Source organism: Cucurbita maxima, unplaced genomic scaffold (assembly GCF_002738345.1).
Source record: "Cucurbita maxima cultivar Rimu unplaced genomic scaffold, Cmax_1.0 Cma_Scf00007, whole genome shotgun sequence".
NCBI classification, from domain to species: Eukaryota; Viridiplantae; Streptophyta; class Magnoliopsida; order Cucurbitales; family Cucurbitaceae; genus Cucurbita; species Cucurbita maxima.
Genome location: NW_019272023.1, coordinates 1150911 through 1172439, shown reverse-complemented (window position 1 = coordinate 1172439; position 21529 = coordinate 1150911). Strand labels below are relative to the sequence as shown.

Below are 21529 nucleotides of genomic sequence, written 5' to 3'. Positions count from 1 at the left end.
GGGGGAGGGAGGGATATTGATTAAGATTCGGTATGCTAGGTATATTTGAGCATAACCACTTATTTGACTAGACATGTCTCACCAAAAGAGTCCCTCGGACCATGAGAGAGTTGGCTTCTCTGACACTGTTGCACGAGAGGCACTCCTCTTCAAGACACAATTGATGATGTTCTTGATTACTGCACCTCTTTTCTGGTAGTTGGATGGAATTTGCTGTTTCACCTAAGTGATACAAAAAATAGAACTCATGATCGAACATACGTCAAAAGTAATACTCCATAATTTTTTGTCTTTTGGTTCTGTCCACGAAATAGAGGGATATTTATAACGGTTTGGAGTTACTTCTACCTGGGGTCCAGATAGCCAAAAAGTATGAGCAAGGATCATCTGGTTCTCTTCTATCCAACTTCAACTGTATTATGAGAAATGCCACATGGTTATAATTCTCCTCATTCCCCATAAAAGAAAGTAAAAATATTCTTTCTTTAGATGTAAGAATCACGAACCTTTTCAAGAAGAGGGTGATTATCTGGAAGTTCATAGCTGCAGACGGTGAAAAAAAAAATTAGTACGCAAATGAAAAATATTCGTTTGGAATGTGATACCTATACCCGTTGACTTTGGACATCCACTGGCCAAACAAATTATCATCTATCTTTTACTGCTTTCAATTTATTCCCTATTGATAGCACCATCTATTTGGGAATTCGAAAGATCTTGATAAATGCAGCAAATGTTTTGCTTACACTAGGTGTTCTGTTCGCAGCCGGCTGACATTCTTAAGTTTAGGCATGGGAATTGATGCGGCTTCTGGGGTTAGTGCAATTAAGGCTTTTGACATGTCACCTTCTTGAGGTTCCATATTCTTTTGAACGTAGTTCTGTAAATTCTGTGAGAACTCCTCAATGTTAAGTTTTATTGTAGGAATTTCATTAGGATCTTCATAGAAAGCATCCTCAATATCGATGATTGCATCTTTTGTGGTGCTTTCTTGCTCTGGTGTTGCTGGTTCTTCAATAATGGGCACACACATCCCAATTGTAGTCTTCCCGTCAGATTGATGCCTTTCTGATGGCTTGATCTCTTCAGATGGTATTGTTGAGGGAGGGAGGGACAGCATTGGTTGGTCAATTGTTCTGGCCTGGTTATCTTCAGGTTCTCTGCATTCAGTAGTGCTAACTATTCTTTTATCTTCTGGTGCTGGAAGGCCAAGCCTTGCACTGGATATGTAAGAAGTATGTCTATTAGTTACCCACTTATCCATAATTAAAGATTTCCGTACTTTATGAGAATTGCTGCAAGAATTAAGTTTTAAAGTAGGGTCCCTGCCCAACATGTGATTCTGTGATATTCTGGAAGAATTAAAACTCAAAAAGTTGTTATTAGCTGAGGCCTAAATTGTGTTGCTTATGTGCACATGCTCTCTGTCTCTATAAAAGGGAGGAAATAAAGAAAGAGAGAGGGAAAGAAAGACTGCATGGACGTCTAGGAGAAAGATGGCCAAACCTTGCAAATGCGCTTGCGAAGTGCCTACATTCTCCTCTCATTGGACAAGCATTACAATTTGGTTTGCTTTTTGTACAAAAGACCTGCACCATACATTCCTGTCAAGATCGTTCATAAGTTGGCTTATGTTAGAACCAAAATTTCCAAGTGAAATTACCTTTCCAAACGTAATCATTTGGTAGTGCAGCTCATACCTGCATCCAGATTTATAGCAAGTCGTAGGCATTTAGTTTGAATTCTCTTAATTTCCCCAACTAAATGATAAAAAAGAAAGACTGCATCCATTTCTAGGTTTATAACTTGAAAACATGCTTACAGTGTTCTTTGGTCAAGCTTGCAAAGCCGAGGCCATAGATACTTCTGGATTGACTCTAGCACTGGGTACCTGGGAGGAGCAGCAAGAAAAGTTTCAAAGATTGATTTTACTATTCCGTGGAAATGACGTGCGTTCTGTAGAGGTCTGCATTCTTCAACTTGTAATATTACGAGTTTTACATTTTTTGTATTATTTATTTGGAATAGAAGTCATAATTAAAACCTCCTTAAAATTTTGTTCATTTCTTTTTTAAAAAAAAAACTGATATTATCAACTGAACTAAAGTAAAAAATAACATTTATTTTCATTTTATACTATTAAAAAACTTGCAAAGATATTGTCCTAGAGTCTATATCATCATGTTTTTCATATGCGAATCAATGATAAGCTATGTTTATATGACTGTGATACAGTTTGAAACAACTTCTAGCATTAATGAATAGAAACACAATAATTTAGGAGAGAGAGAATATTTACTTAAAATTGTAAACCTTTAATAATGGAAAATGGATTTCAGAATATTTTTCTCGACATATCTTTTATATGGTAAAGATGTATGGATTTTGCCAAAATGTAGGCTTGTCATACTCACAATTCTAGAAGATGCAACTGTAGGGATTCTGGTAGCGGTTGAAGGGGTACCCATCCCAGTCGGACAGCTATACGTCCAACATTTGTGTCAACCTGTTAAAGGTACAAGTGAAAATCATATATATGTTTTATTTGATTTCATATCATTAACTCAATTTGGCTTACTGGGAAGGCAAGATGATGAAGAGTAAGAAGTCGCACACACTCCACACTTTTTAGTCCCAAACCTCTTATACTTAGTAGATATTCTCTGCATATTTTACATTTGCGTGTTAAACCCATTGTATGAATCATACAATTCTGATGGATGCAACATATTCTCTAGTGCAGAAGGTAACATTCTCAGTATTCTTCAATTTTGATTTCAAGAATTTGACATTTAAGTTCTCGATTAATCTTACTTTGCTTGGTCTGGTGCAACATCCCTTAACCATTCGAGATCAATGCTCCCATGATCTTTCACCAGACGGTTTAGAAAATCCTGTACAAATTACTCATCCAATACTCAGCTAGTGATACGGATTAATTAGAAATTTAGATCATGTTGTTTGAAATCAACATTATAATGATACCTTGATTCTTTCAGCAAGCATGTTGTTCATGCCGCGTTCTCTGATGGCGTGTGCAATCTCCTTCACATCAGCACATCTTACTGCTTCCCAATCCAACGAGTCCATTGTATTTTCACTTCTCTGTCGTGTCTTTCCGTTGGTTTCTACCTGTTTTCTTAAGTTGTCCCAATTAATGTTACCTTCCTTTTCCTTTGCAACTTGTTTTCTCTGAGATCTTGAAGTGGTAGGTTTCATCTCTTCAAACCCATTACTAAGTGAATGATCATACTCCTTTGGATTTGACTGTGTCACTATTCCTGTACCATTTGGTGAAAATTTTGGAAGAATTTCATGCACATTATTTGTACATTCTACTGGCGACTCAGCATTTTGTGCGTCTTCAACCACACTGCCTTGAGGTTGTAAGGTCAAACCTGGCTCCTTTGCATTGATGCTTAATTCACTACTAGGTAATGGTGCTTCATGGATATCTACTATGAGCTCTATTTCAACATTAGCATGATTGCGAGATTCTGCAGTCAGTGTACTTTTTTCAGAATGAAAATCTACGTCCTTGTGGTAAACATTAGGAGTTTGAACTCCACTGCACGTCTGATGGCAGTCAACTTCCAATGATTCCGAGGTGTGGTTTTGCTGCATTTGATAGCCATTCAAATGATTAACAGAATCTTTCATGGCTTTTTCATGATCATCCGGTTGTGAAGTGTCATCTATTCCATTGTCACACTTTTTTCCTGCTAGGTTGATGTTCGTGTGAACCTCTGTCTGTTCAATGGAAGTATCGATAGTAACATGATCATTCAGAGTATTTAGTCCAGCCATCTGATTAAGCTTCTCCGATGAAGAATTGATGTGAACCTCTTTCAACCAGCTTGGTAGATCTTCTGAGTTGCCTTCTGAGGATGGTTCGATGTTCTCACTGGTTTGAGAAATTGATGAATCCAAACAGTCTTGAAATGAAAATGAATCATATATTTCTCTGGCTCCGGAGAGACATGCTTGCATTGGGCCGGTTCCACTCAATGATATTTCTCTCTCAGAATTGCTACATGTCCCAACAATGTTATGAGATGAACTAAAACTTTTTTTTTCTGGTTCCTTGTTTGAGCTACCATCCTCGACATTACTTCTGGAAGATTCATTGCTGTCAACAATTATTTTCCCTTCACTATTTTCGATTTCATTTTTCATCAAGGAACCCTCTTCACTTATTTGTTGCTGCATTATCTGTTTGTTCAATTTCATGTCATCCTCTAAACTCAACATGTATGCTTCGGGTTCATCCAACTTTATAATAGGATGTTGATAGCATGATGCTTGTTGACAATTTGGCTTAGGAGGAAAGCGTGCAGCAAGAGACATGAAGGCAGAGCTGCCAACCTCAGAAGAAGTTAGTAAAAGGAGAAGAGATAGAGATTACTTTGAATTGCACTTAGCTCACACCATTTGACAATTTAGCTTACCTAGAAAGGTGATCTGAGACATTTTGAGTCAGGAATACTCCTACCACAGAGTCCACAACTGATCCCTTCCATTGAGAGAAACGCCTATCTCCTGAAGAAATGCAATCATGTTATTGTTCAGCCCGACAGCATAGTTGCTACAGTAAGATTGCGTGCTAGGCCTAGACTAATCCTTCATGCATTTCGCTGGAACATATGGCTGGCACAAGTACATATATAAACAAAAGCATAGAACTTCTAAGCGTACAAACTTGGTTTTCTTTTCGATCCCTGCTCCAAGAAGGATTTACATGAAGGTATGTAAGAAGCACGACACTGCTAAGCCTAGGAACCTGAAGGTATGTCAAAGTTGTTATTTCTCTATAACCTTCCCCTTTCTCTCTCTCTTGTCTTGCCTGGATTGATTTTTCTGAATTAATGTCATACTCAATCAATATGAAAACAATTGTCTATGAACTTATACAAATGCGAAGCCAATTCATCATTGAACTTTGATATTCATTTGATGTCTACATGGAGTTCTAGAAGTAACTCTTTGCTAGTGGTTGGTTTAGAGTTGAATAATTAATATTGTACCTTGAACAAGATGCATCCTTGCGATAAATGATTCTGCTCGCCCTCGAAACACCTTTCGCTCTTCTTCCCACCATTTGATCTTTTCTTCATCTGTTCCATCAATGCCTTCGCTGTTTATATTTCCCATCAGAAGCTTCCATACTCTACTAGTCTCTTCATCAAGCTCGACTTTAGGACGAGGATAACGTTTCTTAGTAAGATTAAATGGTACAATAGTTCCCTTTCTTCCATAAACAACAATGGCATTGTGCTCCTGATTTTGCATGTTGTAGGGTACAAGTGCTCGCTCTCTACATTCCAAATTGTTGCTCTCCTTGTTGATATCAAGATGCTTTAATTGTTCAACTATGGCATCGATAAAGCACATTTGATTACCATGTTCTGAAGCAGTGCCTGTAAAGATAAAGGAAAGGGACAAAAGAAAAGAAATTTTCTTTTAAATGGGTGAATATCTTGATCATTGGGAAAAATTTCTAATCCCGGTACCTAATGTTTTGGGGAAGAATTGGTAGGGATTGAAGGATACAAATCTGCGGTCCTGAAGATCTTTATTCATATTGTGAAGTGCTGAAATTGTAGGAGAATTCTTCTTGGTTCTTTTCTTCTTTGCCACTGTTGCTTCCATCGTCTCGGATAGTGCATGTATGCATGTTTGAAATGTATTGATATTTTTTACAGAACTGTCCACGAGAGGTTGATTAGTAGGATATATTGGCTGCTTCTCACAATCGACAATTCTTGCCGGTAATGCCAAGTCACGAAGTCGTTTGGTTGACCTGGGTCTCCTTTTTGTTCTCTCAGTCTGGCCTAAAGCCATGATACTTCCATATGTTTGCAACTTATCCTGAAGGTTCTGTCTTCCATGCACAGCTGCAATTTTACTTTTACAAGTACTAAACTGAGGTCCAGCTATCCAGCTATTGGATACTAATGTCATGTGATTTCTCTGGGAATCATTGAAAGAGCATGCACTTTCTGGACTCATGAAATGTGTGGCACTTGCACTAGTAAATGCAGTAGAGGAGACAGGGTTCTGCCTCTTCTCTGTTCTTTTTTTCTTGTAAATGGTGGGAAAATGCATCCAGGATACCGACTGATATGCAGATAATGTATTATAATGGACCCCTGTTAAATTTATGCTTCCAGCACCTGCTTGATCAATGGCCTGAGAACGTTTTCTCAGGCCACAAGAGGCTTGCTCGCTTGCAGTGAAAGCAGAGTTCTTGCAAAAGATAAGACCATTGGAACCTCCTGGTAAGGATCGATTATTATCATTCAGCATGGTTTCTACCGTGTTTCCCTTTTCAAAACTGGAAATTACTTTACCATTTTGTTCAGTATTGTTCTCCATTTGGTTGTTTGAAAGCAGTCTTCTCTCAGGAGAATTATGTTCAACCGAAATTCCAGCTGATTGGACTTGTTTTTCTGGCAAAGATTCGTAGCTTTTCAGCATTTGATTCATGGACCAGTTTGGATCAGTGGAAGAGCCTACTTCTTCAAGCCTCACTCCCATTTGTCCTGTAGTTGATTGCATGTTTTGTGGGAGTGGATCTTTTTCCAGTTGCCTTGAATCGAAGGATAAATCTCTTGTTTGGGCCTGAGAATCAAAGTTTATGGCCCTTCTGCACGACTTCCTTCTATGCTTGAGCATTTCTTGGTTTGATGTTTCACCTATTATTTCTATTGGGGGAGTTGCTGAAGGCTTACTGGGTCCACTTTTCCTGACACGCTTTCTCGTACTTGGACAATGGGACTTCAAGTTAGGATTTTTTCTTTTATTTTTTACTTCGATGATGACCTTAGGTCTGTGTTTTCTCCTTTTCTGTCTTGGTGGTGGTGTCTTATTCAGGCTATCTGCATTCTTGCGTTCCTTTCCATCTGGGGTACAGGTAGCAGTAATTGTAGGTTGCATTGCAGGCTCAAGTTCTTTATTTTCTCCCAGGTTCTCACCATCAATTGTTATTGAAGTATTACAGTTGTGGCTCTGTTCTCTCTCATCTCTGCTGTTCTCAGTTGGTATCTGCTGTATTTCAGCCTCACTTTCGGTATATTTACTCTTGCCCATATCTGGTGTCGGTGGTGCAAATTGGGAGGTAATTCTGATAGCAGCTGCATCTGACTCTGTCCCAGACGGAAAATTGAGGTCATAAGCATGCTGGCTATGGTCAGACATTTCATCTGTAAATTTGCAGTACTCAATTTCAGAACACTGGATGTCAACAACGATGAATTTATAGAGATTCGTCATGTTGTTCATAATTACGTTCTTTTCCACATAGCGTAAGTAGAAGGGATATGGTCTTAAACTAGTTGAAGCATGTAGCAGCAGCCAAAAAAATAATTGCAGAACTTCACAGGAAACAGACATGTGCAATAGAAAATGCATATCCGAATTAACAAATATAGGTGAAAGTATACTCATCATGAATTCTCTATTTTCATTCAGTTTCCTCCTACCAATTTTCTTAGATTGCTTCAATTTCCCCAAATATTAACTTCTAATACCATAGCGCTGCTTTTAAGTTCGTCAGCTTCTTTTTAATGTTTGTACTAAATGTTATTCAAGCATCATAACTATACCATATTTAAGATTCCCAAGTGTAAATGACTTTATTTAAATTAGCTGGACTTACACCCTGTGACTTCAGGTATGCAGCCTCCACTGAGACGACCCCTCATAGAGCTGGACTCCAATTCAACTTGATAGCTAGAGCCAGAATCGAACAGGTCGCTTGCATTTCCACCCAATGCAGCATCGGCTCCCACGATAGAAGCCGCATCTGCTAGTGCCATTAGCTGCAAAAAAGGAATGCTCCCTAATGCATCAATAGAATGTATCGCCACTGTTCCATTATCTTTGCAGGCCACTTGAAATTGCCCAGCCTGAGCTGCTTCCCAGTCGTTAGTACCATTAGCTCCACCGTAACATGCAACTCCACTGGTGGTCTCAGCTTCCTTGTTAGAATTTGAGGAGAGTCTCTCTGATCCCAACCAGCATGGTCCTGACTGATTCCAGTCCATCCTTGCATAGATCAGCGGCTGCAGCGGCGGTTTTGGTAGAATGGGCTTCACGGGTGTCGCCGGAACCCAAGAACCGCCTTGAACGTGGACCTTATTTCCCTCAGGTTGGCTGGAATCCATTTGATTGGTTTTCACTCAAGCAGAAGAACCAATTTTGCCAAAGCTTGTTCCAGAAAGCATGGCCTCTCTTTTCCCGGCAAAGGTATGCCTTCTTTTCTTAATTTTAATTCTCTGTTCACGGTGAGAAAACGAGGCAAGTTTAGAAATTTCATGGTCTATCTTAGCACTGAGAAAGCCAAAAAAACCAGTTTTATGTTTCAGCTCAAGCAGATCGTAGCTGAAAAATAGTACAAAATTATACAACGATTAAGAGCCTATCTGAATTAAAAAGATCTCCCTCGTAAAACCCTTCTGCTCTTTCATGGCAACATAAAGGAGCTTTCAAAAATGGGGGAAAGAAGATGAAATAGAGAGAGAAAAAGAAGAGTGAGAAGTTCAGTCCAAAGCTTCAACGATCATCGGGAATGGCAGGGGAAGACGAAAAAAACCCCTAACAAGCCACAATATTTCCCCTTCCATTCCCCTCCATTACTAAATTAATTAAGCTGAAAAATTAGCATACTTTCAGGGGAATAGTTACCGGAGGACTGAGTCAATGTAGCGAGATCTGAGTTACTACTCACCGGAAGGCCAACAAATCTTTATCTTCCTTCAGCCCTTCACTCTCTTTATCTCTGCAAACGATTTGCAAGGGAAAGCCAAACACAAAGATAGAGGGTTTTGTATATTTGCAGAGCTCCTTGATCAGTTGATTTCTTAATTTCTTCTCGGCCATTCTCTCTTTTTATGCTATATCTGAGTATCGTATCAAGAGCTGTACATAGTTTCTTATTCTCCACGAAGGTATATAGATATATCATGCATGGTAATAAATTGCCTTCTTACAATTTTGATATTAAATTTTTTTATTCATTTCTAATTTTCATTGACTTTATTATATAATATAAATTCTTTTTGTTGCAATATAAAGCGTAGGTATATCTTGGATGACTAACTTATTTTATTTTAATTTTTTGTTTATATATATTTTATTGGTGCAGGATAATTGAAGCTGTGGAGTGAGATAGAAGCAACGACCGAGGAGCAAAACTGGAAATAATGGTGTAATTAACTCCCACAGCCCGTTAAGAATCGAGCCTGGGAACTAGCACATGAGCTAACGGAAAATCAAGAGAATGACGTGGCAACGTCGTCTTGATGTTTGGTACTTTTTGGAGGGTTAAAAATTCGATGATGGGGTCTCCTGCTTTAACGGCAAAAGTACGATGTTAGGGCTTTGGCGTTAACATCGAGAAAGTGGTTTTGGTTCTCTCTTATCCATTCAATCGCAAAATTTCACGACGTGAAGGAACCGTCACTGACGTCGTTACTAGTCCCCGTTTCTAGAGTAGCAATCTAGTGCGGGCACGCTCTTCAATTGGTAGTTGGTTGGTGGATGCGGTGGATTGCGATCGTCATCAACAAGCGGCGGTATGACGTGGTACGTATATGATTAAATAATATGCAATATCATTGATTATTTAAAAACAAAAGGTTTATTTTGGCACAGAAAAGGGAGCCTTTAAAGCAAAAAGTAATTTACTTCCATCACAATGTTTTTAAAACATAATTACAGTCATTCTAATAGACAAAGATTTAAGTTAAATATATTCCACGGTACCCAAATTTTAAGGCACTTATTTTAGTGCATTTAGAGGTGGATATTTTATTTCATTTGGTTGGAAATTTGATACTTTAATTTATTTCAAAATTTTAAAAGAAATGTACCATGCATCTCTATTTTTATTTTTATTTTTATAGATTTGAGTTAAAATTCTGTCTATTTAACTTCTAAAATTTAAAATGATAACTTAGAGTGATTTTTCTTAATAGCTACATTCACACCATTATCACATCCACTTTGTTTTTAAAAATAAACTAGATTTTAACTTTATAAATTATTTAGAATTATTCTTAAAATCTTAATGGCTAGACTCATTTTAAAATTTAGTGACAAAATAGAATTTTAATTCAACCCTAAAAAACTAATTATATTAATTCAAGAATTAAATTTATAATCTAATATTTAAATTTTATTAAATTAATTAGAGTTTGTAAAGTGTACTAAGTTGGAAAGTACAAATATTTTAGCCAAAATATAATGAATAAACTAAAATATTAATATTGTTTTAAACTTTGGGTGGGGGTTTAATTAAGGGTAACATTAACATGGTTAATACGGCCACCTGGCCGAACAAAACAAACCAGTTTCATCATCAAACGCTGCCATTCCGTAAATAATTACCTCCGTTAAGTCTTCTCCCTTTTCTAATTCGTCTTGTTTTGAAGGTTGGATAACTTCACCCTGTGAGTCACCGGAAACTGTGCTTTTTTCTTTTTATATAAGACCGACACGTGTAATGAATTAACAAAAGGGGCTGCGATGGCCGCCTTTTATTTCTCGAACCTCATTGGACCCTTTGTCTTATCTAACAAACTTCAAAAGTGTTCTATGTAATTTAATCACATTTATTACAGGTACCATTTACTTTTTTTAGTTTTTTTTTTCCTTTCTATTTTTCTAGTTTCAATTAAAATCATAAACTAATAATTTTTTCACATTTGAATCATAAATTTTTATAAATTATTCAGTTTAAATAGTTTATAATTGTTTTCTCTTAATTTCATTTATACTAAACTTATAACTACCTAAATTTTATTCTTCTTCCAAAATCATACTCAGCAAGTAAATTTAGGGTGTATTTATTCTCGAATAAGTAGAGTAAAATAAAAGGAAATGTCAATTAAAGAAAATTAACTACTATTTATTTTATTTCAATTTTTTTAATCTAATATACGTCAGTTCTTATATTTAAATAAGTTTTATATACCTGCACATCGATATAATATTTAAATAAGAGTTTTAGGCTTTTAATTAATGTAGTTATTAGTTGTGAATATGGATAAGATGAGACACAGAAAACTGTCCAACAAACAATAATATCTTCTGCGACCAAATGGATTTGTGGGACCCACCAACTACCTTATAAAATGGTTAACGATTTTTCTCATTTTTTAGTCCGAAAAAGTCAAGTTAACAGTCGATCACAACTCAATTGATAAAATAATTTTTAATCTTTTTTTAAAATTGATAAAAGTTGTATTTTAATTTTTTATAATTATATGTAGATTTTTTGGAGTAGAAAACTAGATGAGTAGTATTCTCTCAATAATTTTCGAAATTTAAAAAAAGAAATGTGAAGATTAAAATAGTTTATTGTTTAAAGATTAAAAAAAGTTTAGACTAATCTAAAATTTCGAGTTAGTTAAGTTAGTGATATGAAAAATCATAATAGAATTTACAATTGAGTTATCTGATCATATTTGTAATTATTTAAAAAAAACTTACTTTCTCTACAAATACATGATACATTGCTATTAAAATCTCATAAAATTTAAATATCAAATATTTATAAAGTATAGTGCATCAGTAACCTTAGTTATAAACGTTAAATATTCTTAAATTTTTTAAGGGTATGATTAGATTGTAACCTATTTTCAAATTTTCAATTTTAAATACAAGGTTACCAAATAAAATATATGAAATAGACAATAAAATATTTTTATTTATAGAGATGGACTCGTGGGAGTTGAGCTAACTAAACATTGTTACATCTATTTTTATTTCTAATAATATTTTATTTGTTCAATAGTGTCCAATGAATTTTCTATAAAAATAATAATAAATAAATAAAAAGGAAAGAAAAATGATGGATGGAAACATTTCAACCAAAGAATCAACTCAACCTTTTACTTTTTCGGAGGCAGAAAATCTATAATTATAAATTCCTTAAAATCTAATTCATAATAATTATGATTTAATTATACTTTTTTTTTAAGCCTTTGAATTCAAACTATATTATAGTCTCTAATATAAGGTTAATCTAGTTGATTTAAATTATTGAATTTCGTATAAAAAGTTTTTATTTTCGTATTACATTTAATAAAAAGAAAATTTGTATAGCATTAGCTTGTCTTAACTGGTACTGAGTTTGATACTGAATTAAAAAATGGATATCCAAATACTTATGTCAAATACAATACAAAAATTGACCAATATATCTAAAAGTTTAAGAATCAATCTGTTAAAAAAAAAATGGATAACATAAAAACTCAACCCCTAATCATGCTATTATAAACTAATAGCCATTACTAATAGTTTATAATAGCCATTACTAATGTATGATTTTTTTTTAGTTCATAGAATTTAAACATTCGAAAATATATATCTTAGCTAGTTGAATTGAGCTGAGATGAATCAAATTTAAAATGAATATTGAGATTCCAATGAATACTTTTCTACCTTGTATGCCCATGGGGACTCAAAGACAAGGTCGTGTTTGGTGCGAGCTACTCGGTTTTATTAATTTTATCAAAATTAAGACAGCTAAAATGAGCAGACAAGAAACAACTAAACATAAACCTTATAAAATGCAGAGAATCCACGAACATGGAAAACATATGAAAGTTGTGTCCTGAAGAAGAATAGAAGACAGCGTACCAGACAAGACGAAGACGAACATCTCGGTGACAAGAGAGTCCACATTTTGCACAGGTAATGGTCTGTTGATGCTAATAAACATAAGGCAATATTCTCCAAGGGACGAGTTTGGTGTACTCCGCCCAAATGTCTTTATATTTCTCGGCACAACGAGCTTCGTCTCGTCTCTCTCTCCATATTAGCAGAATGAGAAGATACATGGGATAAAAGTATGGAATTGGGGAGCTGCAAAAATGAAGGGAGATATCTGTTCATGGGTTTGGTGTTAGTTTTCTTTGGCTACAAAGACAGAGGACCAAAAAAATACCTAATCCCACAAGGTAAGCTGAAAGAAAGTGCAAGCAACAAGTCTCCAAGGTAATTACAGTGCCGAGCAATTCCCCTATTCAATAACAAGTATTAGAAAATCTCCATATCCTAGGAAACAATGTCCAAACAATACCCCATAAATTTGCCAAGTTTAAAGATCTCAATGAGGCTCGGGTTTGAATATCGAAAAACTATGGAGTCTCGGTAACAATCCCGTTTCTCGTTTTCTATGGTAACGAGTAAACTGAATAGATGAAAATCTTACCAATAACCAGAAGCAAGCAACTTTCCTCCAACAACTTTCGGAGGCTTACCCCATATAAGCGCTTTGCTGCTCTTTTTAAACATGTGTTTTTGCTTGTTAGATCCTCTAAACACAAGATATCTGTCCAAATTTGTACACAAAAAGCTCACATTTACCAAACCTTTGAGACGAGAAGAGAAAGTGTCAATTTTAAGTCACGTTGTGGTAGCTACCCAATTAAGAAAACTAAGCAGTTAGCTATGGTAGCAGCCGTTGTTAACTCTGCCCTGTTTGTCATAAGCCACCAACCCTATAACAAAAGCAAACACAGACAATCTTTTACAGAAGCCATGTCTTTCAAAGTTTAAGTACTTGGATTTTGCAGGCATGCATTCACAAAACTAAACCACTATGCCTACAATATGCACATAGTTTAGCATGCATATAGAAAAATAAAAACAAATTATGAAAAGAACCACAGCCTACATTTCAAAGTTTATGGTCATCAAATGTGCAAGACAATCTGAAATCATATGCGCGAGTCTCAATTTGAAATTGGAGAATTGAGCATCCATTTTAACACAAAATGAAGTCAAAAGAAGAAAAGGAAATGATAGAAAACGAAAACTACTTCATTATTTACCTGAATGCTAAACGTGAAAGGAATCCAAACAAGATCCCCAAATACCAGCATGAAGCCTAATCTCTCAGCAATTATGTCCCATCTACAAAAGATAAATCATTCACTAATATTCAGTCTGACTGCACAAAATCGCAAGTATAATGAAGTGAGTGTTCCGTGCTTAAAATGTGTAATGAGCACGATTCATGTGCAGACGACAATTAAGAATTCATGACATTACAGAAGCTAGTCTTTCGGACCAACATGTTTTTGGTATAATGTATTTCGCTTTTTGATAAGTGTGTTGGTAAAGAGAAGAACCAGATTCACTACTGTGTCTCCAAGTAAGCAATTAGGCTACATATGGTTTGAGAAGCTGGCTTATATGGATAAAGATTCAGAGTTTTAAACATGAGCGAGATTCAATAAGGAACAATAGCCAAGGGTGGCAGCATATATGCTTTAGCTCTTAGACCACTAAAACATGTTTTTGGATGCCATTCACTTCTTTGTTTCCCTAGTTCCAAGGAATTGATAAGGCGTCCATTACTTGCCATTGGCAGACTTCTTTACGTAGAACTTTGGCTCAATCATGAGCCAACAATATGTGACAATCAGGCATGAAACTTCCCCAATTTAAGCAAAAATATGTTTCAAACAATAGGAAAGAATGAACTGAAAATGAACTTACGTGGAGGTCATGTACTCCTCGTGAATAAAGTAGTCGATGACATATATCTGAATCAACATTTTAGACCAAACATCCAATTATTAGGCGCCACCAAAAGATACGAAAAAAATGAAGGAATGCTTCGGAGTTTGGGGTATTAGTTTACCGCACAAAATGTCTGGTAGAGGATCATCGATTGGCTCAAGGTGGCGTTCAGAACACTTCTTGCAAGAACTGACAGATTAATAAGTAGCCAGCCCATCATTCCAGCTCTCACAAAGAAAAATCTACAGGAGGAGTTTCAGCATTCTGGTCAACATATATAATAATACCACCAGAAGTGAAGCAAGTAACATATATTAATAGAAACGATAAGAAATTACACAAAAAGGACCATCTATTAGGATATATAATAAGAGAATTGAAAATCAATAAACGTGGTCATCATCCAGTGGTGATTAAAATAATAACATTGTTCCTGAAATGGCACATGATAAAGTTCATAATAAGTAACATACTTGAGGTCAATGCCCAAAAAGTGAGGATTCAACTGGATACCAAACCACCTGTTAAACAACATGAAGACTGATATTTAAACAAGTGGTCAAATCAGACTTCAAGAGTTAAAGCAAACATTTGTTTACCAATCTTTCATCTGTAATGATAAATGACACTGTTAACGAGTAAAAAAGTTGTAACATTCATATGCAAGGAATTGATTTCTTAATATTATGCACCCAATCTTTCAGTTTCCTCCTCCAGGAAACAAACATTATGCACCTAATTTCTTAACTCGATTTAAGGATCTCAGCCAACCAAACACGCCACAAAATGAGAACTTGACATTATACATATACAGAAAAAAGTAACCAAAATTGAGTTTGTACCAATCATGAATAAAATTTCCCGTGGCACGAGGCTTTAGAGAAGAACTTTGACTACTTGAACTGTAGCCAGCAATACAGAGCAAAAATGTTGCCTGAAAGTGAGACATTAAGGAGAAGGTTAAAACAACGGAGTTAGAAGTAGACAAGTGATTGATAATAGAAGGCCAGAAGATTCAGAGACCAAACTTGATGAACAAGGAAAAAGACATGTCGTTATTATGCATAACCTCTTATACGAGAATCAAGTTAATGGTATTGTGTTTTAGTGATTGAAATCAAATAATCGTCAAATTCTTGTGTGATGGTTCGGGATTTGGGGCCATACAAACAAGCTTATTGATGGACATTGTTAGAAATCTTCCCAATAACACACTTCAAGAGTTACAAGTCAAAAAAAATGGTTAGTTTAAGTTACGCTTCTAATGGGGGCTCTCGGAATCTCCCTCGGTTTGTACCACTCTGTTATCAATAAGAATCAGTCTCTACCACCACCATTCAAAAATCTCAACAGGAAAAATCTAAGCAAGAAAAGTCAACAGGGATATAGATACCAGGACACTAAACCAACAGTCCATTGCAGAAAAATCTAAGCAAGAAAAATCTAAGCAACAGTCCATTGCAGAAAAGTGTAAGTAATGTTAATAATATGCCAAAGGGACAAAGGTCAGCTCTATAGCAAATAGTTCAGATGTTCAACTTGAAGTTCCACATACCAGGACACTAAACCAGAAGGTTGCTGATAGCAGCTCCAGTCCTCTATCTGATATAGCCTACATATGCGTTGTATTATAAGCTTCTAATAAGAACAGTAACCAACAGCAATGAAGAAAAATGAATACAAAATTCCATGAAAGAATGATCAAATCTGTAATGAGAAACAGTGAACGCTTACAGTGGGCGAAATGTAATTCATTTTAACACCAATCCCAAGAAGCGCGACAAGCAGCAGTAGAGAGAGTAGACCTACAGCAGCAGAACAAATCCAGAGAGGAAGAGAGATCCAGATTTTAATATTCATTTGCAAAGAATTTATAATCTCAGTGGAACAAAACTTGATAAACTGAATTTATGAGAAAACAATACCATTGCAGCGATAATGAAGCCTAGTACGATCTGACAAAATCACTCCAGGGATAATTCTTCCAGGTAGAACAGACCCAGCAATCGCCAGGTAAAAAAAGAAGATGAAGAGGATAGCAACCTGATTGCGCAACGACAAACAGCAGGAGAATCTCAAACACATTGAAGTGTAAATCGTACTTAATAACGAATACTGATTCACAGCAATAGAATCAACACTTACAGCTTCCCATGAGGGAATTGGAACTTGAAGAAGAGAATCCAGATCCATATTCTTCAAGAAATCGATTCTTAGTAGCTTGCTGGGATTTTCTCTTCCCTCTGTAACAACAATAATAACTTGCAGCAAAAAGGTCGTCTAATTTCAACTCCGGCAACCTTTAGCTCGAGACCCGAGTCTGTTGATTCCTACTCCTAAATCCACGGGCGGCGGTTGAACTGCTAGCTTGTGAATCTCTTCCCCAGGCGGGAACGTTCTTGCTTGGCTGCCTTTTCCCAAATTCCTTTTCTTTTTGTTTATTTGATTAATGATTTTACCTTTTTTAACTCTTTAAAATCGATTTTCTAAGAAAAGTTTTCACGTTATAAATAGTTATAAATAGTGTTTTGTTCTCCTCGCGGACCCATATCTAACATTAAGATCATAATTAAATAAGTTCAATTAATTAATAGCAAGTTGATCAAATTAATTAAAACTATTTACACCTCTCATTTATTTTCATTCACAAAAAATAATATTAGTTTTATATTAATTAAAATTATAAAGTTTTTCATTTTTAAAATAAAAGTAAAACATACATTCAAATTAATATTGTAAATGCTTTCATAAAATTGACGAATGACTTTAAAATAAATAAAATAAAAAAACCACATGCAAATCTAGAAATGCATTAAATAGCCAAAGCGACTCGAAACTCATCCCTTCTCCTCTCAATCTCAGTCGCAAGCTCTCATCAACAATGGCGGCCTCTTTCTCCATTTCAAGACTCTCCCTCTCAATATCCTCTTCTTCCGCCCTCTCTTCCTTTCCCTTCAAATCCCACCGCTGCATCTCCCCAAAACCCCTCCGATTCTCCTCTTCTGCCACCCCCAAATCCACTATCTCCGCCTCCATTTCCGTCGGCGACAAGATTCCCGACTCCACATTTTCCTACTTTGACCCTGCCGACGAACTCCAAACCACCACCGTCTCCGACCTCACCAAGGGCAAGAAGGCCGTATTCTTCGCCGTTCCCGGCGCTTTCACCCCGACTTGCTCTCAGAAACACCTTCCAGGTTTCGTCGAGAAATCGGCCGAGCTTAAGGCCAAAGGAATCGACACTATCGCCTGTATTTCGGTGAATGACGCTTTTGTGATGAAGGCGTGGAAGGAGAACCTCAATGTTGAGGACGAGGTTCTGTTGTTGTCCGATGGGAATGGGGATTTCACTAGGGCTATTGGTTGCGAGCTTGATTTGAGCGACAAGCCCGTGGGATTGGGCATGAGGTCGAGGCGTTACGCGCTTCTGGCTGAGGATGGAATCGTGAAGGTCTTGAATTTGGAGGAAGGAGGTTCGTTTACCTTCAGTAGTGCTGAGGAAATTCTCAAAGTTCTTTGAATTAGAGATTGTTTTTTTCCTTCTGCTTATTTGCTGCTCCAATTACAGGGTAGCATTTTCAATTTTGGAAAATAAATGAGATCAAATGAGTCTGTTAGAATAAGTTTCTGAGTTCGTTTATCTTCGTGATTCTGGATTTTCATTGGTTTCTGTTCTTTGTGATTTGGGTTTTATGCTTCAATGTTTTATAATGAGAAAGAATGATTAATTTGGGTCACCTATAATCTGTTCGACCAAATGCCTTACATGAGATCAAATGAGTCTGTTAGCCATACCCTTAGAATCCTTGTGAGCTCTATGAATTGTATTTAACTCTATCCTTTTTAGTAAGAGATTGGGCCGAGTTTAAGTTTAATTGAAGGTCAATTAAAAGAACTAGATTACAAAGTATCTACTCTCATCCAAGGTCACGTCCCTCGTTAGAGTAACAGTGACTCTAGTGTCGAATAAAGGCCAAGTTTACTATAGAGCCTCTCTTGGCCTATGGAGCTCTCGAACAACCTTGGCTTAATTGAGGCTCAAATCCTAGAGGAGTATGGTTAGAAGAAAGTCTCACATTGGCTATTTAAGGAAAATGGTCTATGAGCTTTTATAAGTAAGGAATGTATCTCTATTGACATGAGACATTTTGAAGAAACCAACGAGAGCTTACGCTCAAAGTGGACAATATCAAATCACTACTCACTTGTGGAATTGTTCTTTGATTATGTTTTATCGAGGATGTTGATATTTAATCCTTTGATTATGTTTTATCGGAGGAAAGAATTGGACAATTTAGAGATCACTCTTGTCAAACAATTAAGCTAGAAAATTTCAGCCTTTTGTGCATTTATAGACAAAAAAGCTTCGTGGAAGCTAAACACAAGCACTAGAACCTACACCATGGTTGAGCTACTAAAAGCTTGGAACAATGGTCCCAACATACCCAACTCCCACAATGAAAAACGAAATTGATTGGACAAGAATGAAAATGAAGAAGTTGTTCTCCCCGTACAGCATATTGTAGCATCCACAAAAGAATAGATAGGCTCCAATCCCAAGCTCCGTTAAATGAATTCTATCTCCAATTCTGAACCCTAGTGTCCTTGTTGGTTTTGAGGCTGTTTTGGCCTTCAGAATGTCTCCTAACTTCTCTGTCACAACCCATTCGTTTGCTCGACTACCCTCTAATAACCCGATGAGGGTCGCCTTGGCTCTGTGCAATGACATTACGTTTTCGAACATGATCCAGAAAATCGTCAAGTGGAATGACCTGAAACCAACCAACAAAATCTTAGAATTTGTGAATATGGAGGTCCATTGTTCTAGGAAGTTGGAGAAGGAACATACCGTGGAGTCCCGGCCGCATTAATAATGGTGGTCGCTGTAGGAATATACACAGCTCCCCATATTGGAATTGTAACTTCAGGCACCACAACAGTTGCCGGTAAAACAACACAGAAGAGAAGAAAGTTGTTAATGTGGGCTATGATCTTCCTTACGAAGAAGAAGCTATAAATCACATACACCTTCTTCCACAATGTCACTTTCTGCAATGAAAAATTCCCAAATCTTATCAGCCTGATTCAATATAGATTTGATTCGAGTAATGTCGACGTTGGGAATACCTTATTTCTTGCTATCTCCATGACCACCTTTCTGAACAGGTTTGCAGGGCCACATGACCATCTATGCTGCTGAAAACGGAAGGCCTTGAATGTGCTTGGCAGTTCATTTTTAACCTAGTGGTATGAAATCGCTCCATCAGATGTGGGAATAGAACAGACATCAAAGTTCGAATTTGAACGTTACCTGAAGGTCGCCGAGGTACAAGAATTTCCAGCCCTTGAGACTAGCTCGCACGGCCAAATCCATGTCCTCCACAGTCGTTCTATCCTTCCACCCTCCTGCCTCTTCAATTGCAGCAATTCTCCAAACTCCGGCCGTGCCTAGTGTAGAACAAATATCAAGCAATGAGAAACATTGAGTCATGCGGATGGGAGAAAGAGGAGTTTGAACGAACCATTGAAGCCGAAGAAGGCGTGCGTGGAGGAGCCGACTTCTTGCTCGACCGTGAAATGGTAGTCCAACGACATCTCTTGAAGTCTTGTCATCATACACTCATTGGAGTTCACTGCAAGAACATAGCGGCAAATGCAGGGGCGTCAAGCCAGTGCGTTATGAACATGTTATTGAATAAGGGAAGGATGAGTTACCAAATATCCATCGAGCTTGAATGAGGGCAAGTTCAGGGTTATGGACAAGAAAAGGAATAGATCGATGAAGAAAATCAGGTTCGGGTTGAAAATCTGCATCAAATATCACAACATATTCACATTTCCTTGCATAGCTTCGCTTCATCCCTTCTTTCAAAGCCCCTGCTTTGTACCCGCTACGATTGTCTCGTACTTCGTACTTTATGTTTATCCCTTTGTTTGCCCATTTTTGGCATTCTAGCTCCACTAGACTCTGTTCATCAATTCAATCATTGTCTTTCGTTCATTATAAAAAACAGAGTACGAAAAAAATACAACTTTTTTTGTTTGTTGCTTTGTACCTTGATTGATGGGATTGTTGAATCGTCCAGTACTTGTATTGCGATTCGATCAGATGGCCATGAAAGCCCACAAACAGCTCTGATTGACATTTGATAAACCTAAGATGAAACGAAGATTGCCCATGTCAGACTTCATTTCCAATGGAAAATGAGAGATCAGAAAAACAGAGGAGGAAAAACAGAGCACCTCTTTTTCGTTAAACATGGGGATTTGAACAAGAACCATAGGGAAAACAGAGCTTCCGATCTCGGTGTCCTCTTTTATGGCTTCCCATTTGTACCTTTTCCCCGGCGTGCGACGGAGCAATTTCACTCCAATAATCACGACGCCCATATAAATCCTCTCAACGAACAGCATTATCGATAATCCAGAACAGAGCACCATTAAAACTCTAAGCAGAGGAGCTATAATTGGAGCTCTGACGGTGTCCCAAATAAAAAGGAGCTGAGCCGGAATGCCATCTCCGACCGACTGGAATGCTCCAGGGAAAAACGCCGCCGTGGAGAGCTGCTCCATTTCCGGGTTTATGTTTGGAAATAGGAGCAGAATTTGGTGGTGAAAAGGGGTGGTGGTTCTACTTCCGCGATCAACTGGATTGCAGAAGCAGAAGCAGAAGCAGAACAGATATGGATGAACAAGATTTGAATGATGAGAGCGGAGGAAGAACAGCAATTTAAAGGAAAAAAATTGGAGAGAGAGAGAGAGAGACAGATTTGTTCTATAATCTCTCTCGTAACAACAAGTGGTTTGTGACCGTGAGACCATTTCAATTGGTAATTAATAGGATGTTAGGGTTCTAACCCCTCAAAATTGGGAGGGGAAGCAAATTCTAACGTAACCCACACAATTAAACATGCCCACTTTAGCTTAAATTATAATAATCGGATTAAATTAAACTTTGGTTTATAATAATTTTCTATATTTGTGTATATAATAT

General features: G+C 36.9%; 4 protein-coding genes and 2 long non-coding RNA genes across 8 annotated transcripts in view; 3 read left to right on the top strand and 3 right to left on the bottom strand.

Annotated features, from left to right (window-relative positions):
• The window catches only part of LOC111481816, a 10698-nt gene extending 2939 nt beyond the window's left edge, over positions 1 to 7759 (top strand). Inside the window, exons 4-6 of one of the 2 annotated variants that reach the window (XR_002718092.1) lie at positions 1825 to 1964; positions 2400 to 2515; positions 7673 to 7759. This is a non-coding gene — a long non-coding RNA (uncharacterized LOC111481816). Of the gene's footprint in view, positions 1 to 1824; positions 1965 to 2399; positions 2516 to 2743; positions 2801 to 7672 lie in introns of those variants that run through there. The other variant, XR_002718093.1, reaches the window with a different exon arrangement.
• Positions 1 to 8186, bottom strand: part of LOC111481555 (protein ROS1-like) — a 9582-nt gene extending 1396 nt beyond the window's left edge. The window contains exons 1-15 of the mRNA XM_023127033.1: positions 7658 to 8186; positions 5511 to 7202; positions 5025 to 5417; positions 4449 to 4539; positions 2986 to 4357; positions 2815 to 2894; positions 2579 to 2663; positions 2415 to 2506; positions 1823 to 1891; positions 1664 to 1700; positions 1507 to 1589; positions 747 to 1220; positions 507 to 543; positions 349 to 412; positions 83 to 222 (exon numbers count right to left, since the gene is read on the bottom strand). Coding sequence (XP_022982801.1) covers positions 83 to 222; positions 349 to 412; positions 507 to 543; positions 747 to 1220; positions 1507 to 1589; positions 1664 to 1700; positions 1823 to 1891; positions 2415 to 2506; positions 2579 to 2663; positions 2815 to 2894; positions 2986 to 4357; positions 4449 to 4539; positions 5025 to 5417; positions 5511 to 7202; positions 7658 to 8165 — 5217 coding nt within the window. The 5' untranslated portion in view covers positions 8166 to 8186. The remainder of the gene's footprint in view (positions 1 to 82; positions 223 to 348; positions 413 to 506; positions 544 to 746; positions 1221 to 1506; positions 1590 to 1663; positions 1701 to 1822; positions 1892 to 2414; positions 2507 to 2578; positions 2664 to 2814; positions 2895 to 2985; positions 4358 to 4448; positions 4540 to 5024; positions 5418 to 5510; positions 7203 to 7657) is intronic.
• Positions 8128 to 10594, top strand: LOC111481819. 2 transcript variants are annotated; one of them, XR_002718097.1, is made up of 4 exons: positions 8128 to 8247; positions 8674 to 8948; positions 9146 to 9585; positions 10434 to 10594. It is a non-coding gene; the product is annotated as an uncharacterized LOC111481819 (long non-coding RNA). The 2 variants fall into 2 exon arrangements; XR_002718096.1 differs by lacking the exon at positions 10434 to 10594 and having other exon boundaries at positions 9146 to 9757.
• Positions 10595 to 12537: 1943 nt separating this feature from the next.
• Positions 12538 to 16728, bottom strand: LOC111481674 (delta(14)-sterol reductase-like). The gene is made up of 13 exons (XM_023127233.1): positions 16681 to 16728; positions 16461 to 16578; positions 16270 to 16340; positions 16091 to 16147; positions 15378 to 15469; positions 15009 to 15056; positions 14657 to 14777; positions 14512 to 14558; positions 13842 to 13923; positions 13432 to 13508; positions 13220 to 13339; positions 12953 to 13027; positions 12538 to 12870 (listed from the first exon to the last, which is right to left on the bottom strand). The coding sequence occupies exons 1-13, from the start codon at positions 16726 to 16728 to the stop codon at positions 12717 to 12719; spliced, it is 1110 nt and encodes a 369-aa protein (XP_022983001.1). The 3' UTR covers positions 12538 to 12716.
• A 631-nt stretch (positions 16729 to 17359) lies between these two features.
• LOC111481751 (peroxiredoxin-2E-1, chloroplastic-like) lies at positions 17360 to 18272 on the top strand. The gene has a single exon (XM_023127337.1). It carries the CDS (start codon positions 17417 to 17419, stop codon positions 18053 to 18055), a length of 639 nt encoding a protein of 212 aa, XP_022983105.1. The 5' UTR covers positions 17360 to 17416; the 3' UTR covers positions 18056 to 18272.
• A 539-nt stretch (positions 18273 to 18811) lies between these two features.
• Positions 18812 to 21341, bottom strand: LOC111481609 (glucomannan 4-beta-mannosyltransferase 9-like). The gene is made up of 8 exons (XM_023127135.1): positions 20779 to 21341; positions 20592 to 20690; positions 20251 to 20503; positions 20058 to 20168; positions 19847 to 19983; positions 19663 to 19776; positions 19385 to 19584; positions 18812 to 19307 (listed from the first exon to the last, which is right to left on the bottom strand). The coding sequence occupies exons 1-8, from the start codon at positions 21106 to 21108 to the stop codon at positions 18950 to 18952; spliced, it is 1602 nt and encodes a 533-aa protein (XP_022982903.1). The 5' UTR covers positions 21109 to 21341; the 3' UTR covers positions 18812 to 18949.
• Positions 21342 to 21529: the final 188 nt, after the last annotated feature.

Excerpts from the sequence above, each read along its gene's own strand:
- LOC111481674 (XM_023127233.1), bottom strand. The coding sequence starts at position 16,728 with ATGGATCTGGATTCTCTTCTTCAAGTTCCAATTCCCTCATGGGAAGCT. Across the intron at positions 13,924-14,511 it reads GAGGAGTACATGACCTCCAC|ATGGGACATAATTGCTGAGA; the intron begins GTAAGTTCATTT and ends TATCTTTTGTAG. Across the intron at positions 13,340-13,431 it reads TGCTTAGTTTTCTTAATTGG|ATATCTTGTGTTTAGAGGAT; the intron begins GTAGCTACCACA and ends AAATTTGGACAG.
- LOC111481751 (XM_023127337.1), top strand. The coding sequence starts at position 17,417 with ATGGCGGCCTCTTTCTCCATTTCAAGACTCTCCCTCTCAATATCCTCT.
- LOC111481609 (XM_023127135.1), bottom strand. The coding sequence starts at position 21,108 with ATGGAGCAGCTCTCCACGGCGGCGTTTTTCCCTGGAGCATTCCAGTCG. Across the intron at positions 20,691-20,778 it reads CCATGTTTAACGAAAAAGAG|GTTTATCAAATGTCAATCAG; the intron begins GTGCTCTGTTTT and ends GTTTCATCTTAG. Across the intron at positions 20,169-20,250 it reads TCAAGCTCGATGGATATTTG|TGAACTCCAATGAGTGTATG; the intron begins GTAACTCATCCT and ends ATGTTCTTGCAG.